The sequence below is a fragment of the Haliotis asinina genome, chromosome 13 (assembly GCF_037392515.1).
Source record: "Haliotis asinina isolate JCU_RB_2024 chromosome 13, JCU_Hal_asi_v2, whole genome shotgun sequence".
Lineage (NCBI taxonomy): Eukaryota > Metazoa > Mollusca > Gastropoda > Lepetellida > Haliotidae > Haliotis > Haliotis asinina.
The window spans coordinates 42,378,803-42,382,986 of NC_090292.1; the positions used below are offsets into that span (position 1 = coordinate 42,378,803).

General features: G+C 38.7%; 1 protein-coding gene across 1 annotated transcript; it reads left to right on the forward strand.

The window, feature by feature from the left end:
- The first annotated feature begins 328 nt into the window (after positions 1-328).
- On the forward strand, positions 329-3,948 carry LOC137260141 (uncharacterized). Its single transcript, XM_067797840.1, has 5 exons — positions 329-532; positions 939-966; positions 1,162-1,365; positions 2,264-2,382; positions 3,710-3,948. Exons 1-5 carry the CDS (start codon positions 329-331, stop codon positions 3,839-3,841), a joined length of 687 nt encoding a protein of 228 aa, XP_067653941.1. The 3' UTR covers positions 3,842-3,948.
- The last annotated feature ends 236 nt before the right edge of the window (positions 3,949-4,184 follow it).

Consider the following 4,184-nt stretch of genomic DNA (forward strand, 5'->3'; position numbering starts at 1 on the left):
AAGAATTTCAGATACGCATAAATGATCAAATATATAAGATTTTGATAAGTATATTACATATTTGATCATGTTTCTGGTTCTAAGTAGAGGTGGTCAATTTTCCTTAACGAGTTTGGTTATTGTCCTAATAGAGCAGATATATTTCAGTCACTTCTTACCTAATTCAGGTACCTTCTTCAAATTTAAGCTTATTTTAAAAATGCACATGTTTTATAATTTTCACTGTCAGCTGTGAGGTAAATATAATCTTTTCGCAGTCAAAAGCAAAGCGCGGAACTCAAAGAGCCCTTGTCCTTTCGTCTGTGTTGAAACATTACGATTCCACAAAATGTTCGTGGTCCTCTTTGGTCTGCTGGCCCTGTCGTGTCTCCCCCTGTCGGTGCTCGGCGTCCTTGAAGATAGAGACGCCCATATGTACAGAGTGAACATCTATCTTCCCCCGAAGGAAGGGAGGGACGAGAATGCCGACATACTAGAGATTAAAACAAAACTGGCGGGGCTAACTGACATCAAGGTTCTGCTTTCATTTAAGGTTAGTGAAACCAGTGCATAACCGTTTGGTAATGCGAAACCAACCCACGTTGCTTGTCGAAAGATACGACTAAGTGTGGATCCTACGGATAGGTTAGTCTCTGCCCTTGTTCAAATTATTCCATTGAAAGAATGAATGGAAATTTTAATGGCACACAGTGTCGGGTCCAGTGTCAGCTCGGGGTCAGCTCGTCCTGGAAAGATATTTCAACACCACAGCTTTAACATCTTACTTATTCATTTCAATCAGTTGAGCGAAAACGCAAGCGCAGACAGACACACCCACACACATTATAAACAGAGGCAGATATACCCCTTCAGCGTACACAAGCACTGGCTCTCTCGTTTGTTGGCTTTCAGTCTCCTTACTTCTCGCAAACATTAACGCACGAATCTTTCTTTAACAGGAACTCGGGAATTCGATGGTAATTCTTGGTAAGTTCAAATCTTATATGTTTTTATACTTGTTAAGAGGAACCCATCTGGTGTTAGTGTGATAAAATGTGCACGTTAAAACATATGACTTTATGCGTAGCCATCTGTCAGTTTAAATGAGGCATGAGTGTCCAGTAGGAAACTACTAAGACGAAACTATATGTTACCTGACAAGAAACAACAACTGTCTTGCAGTTCTTCGTGTCGACAAGGCGTGCAACTGGCCACAGTTGACGAGCTTTCTGGCACGCAAGGGCTATGAGGTCAAGGTGACTCCAGTGTATTACTGCAGTGATGTCGCCCGGGAACTTGGTCTGAACATGACCAGAGACTTTTATGATACAGTACTCGAGGATGATGAGGACTTGGTGCTCGGCACGCAGATATTTCATGTCAAAGGCAAGCAATGACATTGAATACATTTTTGTGCATTTTGCTATACGTCTATTGTCAGAACGATACTTTTGTACTCGCAACTAGACAAAGGTTTACCAGACCTTTACAGATCTCCCAAGGTGTTGATATGCTTTTGGTTAAGCATGACAATCATCAAGCGGTTGTAGATGTTGAGTTGATTTGAGATTTACGCCGCACTCAGCAAGATTCTGCTATACGGCGGCGGTCTGTAAATAAGTGGCAGAGCCCCAAAAGGGTCGGAAAATACAATTCTGCTATTTAACGAATATGGATCTCTCGAGGACATGGACGTAACTGAAAACGTCCATTCTAGGGTCCACGGCTTGTCGCCCTCAAAAAAAGGTACGGGGTAGATCCCCAATCAACCCACCTGAAAGGTAATGTCTTAGAACAGTGAGTGAGTTTAGTTTTACGCCGCACTCAGCAATATTCCAGTTATATTGCAACGGTCTGTAAATAGACGACTCTGGACCAGACGATCCAGTGATCAACAACATGAGCATCGATGGGAGCATTTGGGAACGATCATGTAAAAGTTGGGGTTTAAATAACTGTTGTAAAAAGGCAAAACACGGAATGCTGAACAGTCCACAATTCGCAAGTGTTTTGCCAAAACACCACTATCTATTACTTCAATGGAAAGGACTGTGAACGTGATGTCATTCTTTCAAACTGAGCTGTGTTCTCTTTACCATGCGGCTAACTGTTGAAGTACACACGGGGCAAAGACATATATATAACCTAACACCAGACACAACATAAGGAATGAAATAGCTCCCAAAATAATCAGTCTACTGATAATTTGATCCATTTTGGGTAACTAGCGTCTAATTAATATGACACAAACATTGCTTCATCCAAACAATGTTATATATTCCAGATCTGACAACAGCAGAATATGACGAAGTGTTGAGACAAATGTTTGTGAGAGACATGGGCATCCTGAAAGCAGGTCAACGGGCGGCTTGTTTCAGAACGCTAGCAGGTCTTCCAGTTGAGGTAAACCCTCTTACACGGTTTCTTAACCCTATACCTATCTTTCTAGGTTTGTTTCTTTGCTTCTAAATTTTCCATCACTACTGTCCTTCCTTGCACATGGAATACACACGCCGTTTAGAGTGGAGAACACTTACTCACTGAGTGCTCATTGTTTAATTATCTTATTGTTATTCTGTTATAAATATTGAATATTATATCATATAAAATATGTCATAATGTAATTTTGTTAACATCTCGTAAGATTATTCAATGAAAGTTATCATCCATACTGTAGTATTGGTTCATCTATAGTTTTATTGCAACATATGTCATATGTGGGATTTCACTTTCTCAGTAAAGTACAAATTCTAGTACTTTTTTATTTTTTGGTCGAGTCCCATCCGGGATTCGGAGTGGGCTAGGCGGCTGACTTTGTGTGCTGGCGATTAGCTGCCTGACTCTGAGGGTGCGGGTTCGAATCCCGGATGGGACTCGACCAAAAACAGAAAGTACTTGAATTTGTACTTTACTGAGAAAGTGAAATCCCAAATATGTTGCATTTGACCACTTTCTAAATGACATCGTGTATCATATAATTTTATTGATCTTTGATTTAATGATTAATAGTTCTCATCACGATATGGCTGAAATATTGCGGATGTCAAAATAAATACTAACAGATAAACCCCAAATATTATTCATACCATGAATTAGTCGTTAGTATTCAATAAAACGTGATTAAGCTGTTTGCCTAATGCGTTTAATGGTTACACCGTGTTCTTTAGGAAAAAGATAGATGTTTTGTGTACTGAACCTAGTCATCGTGATTTCGGTTAATTCAGAATACTTTTGGGTGCATTGTATAGCTTAATCTCAAACAGCTACACTCATGTGCCATATTTAAGTTCACAAAATGGCCGCTGTGATTCTGTTTCCTTTAAATGAAAGTTTATTTTATCTTGGCAATAGTTATAGTTTATAAAACTTTAGGGGGTACAAATTACATGTTACATTTTTTTTAAAAAAAGGGGAATAACTCTCATGGAGTTAGGACGTCCTACCGACACCGTCACATTTGAAAACAGTGTGCCCTAGAAACATTGGTTTCTTTATGCAGCCTAATTTTAAAGCACAACACCATATTATTTGTTTGTGTTGGTGTATAGTGATGGTTATTACTCATGAGAACATTTCACCAGACTCTTTTTCCATGCAGATACATTATTATTAATGTATTAATGTACTATTAATATTATCAATGCTGTATTATTCAAATATTGTAAAAAGGCGCCAACTTCCCTTGCTCTAGTTTGTTCAAGGTTTTACGCTGACTTAATTACTATTTCAGGTGATACACTTCGCCCCAGTTGGTCAGAAGAAGATGGAGGCTATAGCGGAAATCTTGCATGCACCTGGTAACTTTGATTTTGAAATCCTTCGCATCCAGCAGCTCGATCGGTACACTGGGGGATGCGAGTAAAACAGACATATTTTCTTTTAATAGCTGGTTAGACTGGAGGATGCCCGATAAACTTTCTTAATATTTAAGTGTACGGTAAAATATAGCAAACCAAATATGAAATATGATTGTCCCCTAGCTACTGTTTGACCATCACAGCAAATGAATTGGTTCAAAACGTGAAATATTAATGCTGTATAATCATCTTTCACCGAATAAACTGAAGCATTTCTTGACTTTTTTCATTAATTCAGAAAAGTAATCTCATGTAGGTTTTGTACATAAGCGTAGAAGAGTTGAATAGTAGTCATGACATTTGACACACTTAGTGATTAGAAACTGAATTCTAAATTCGTAATTGATC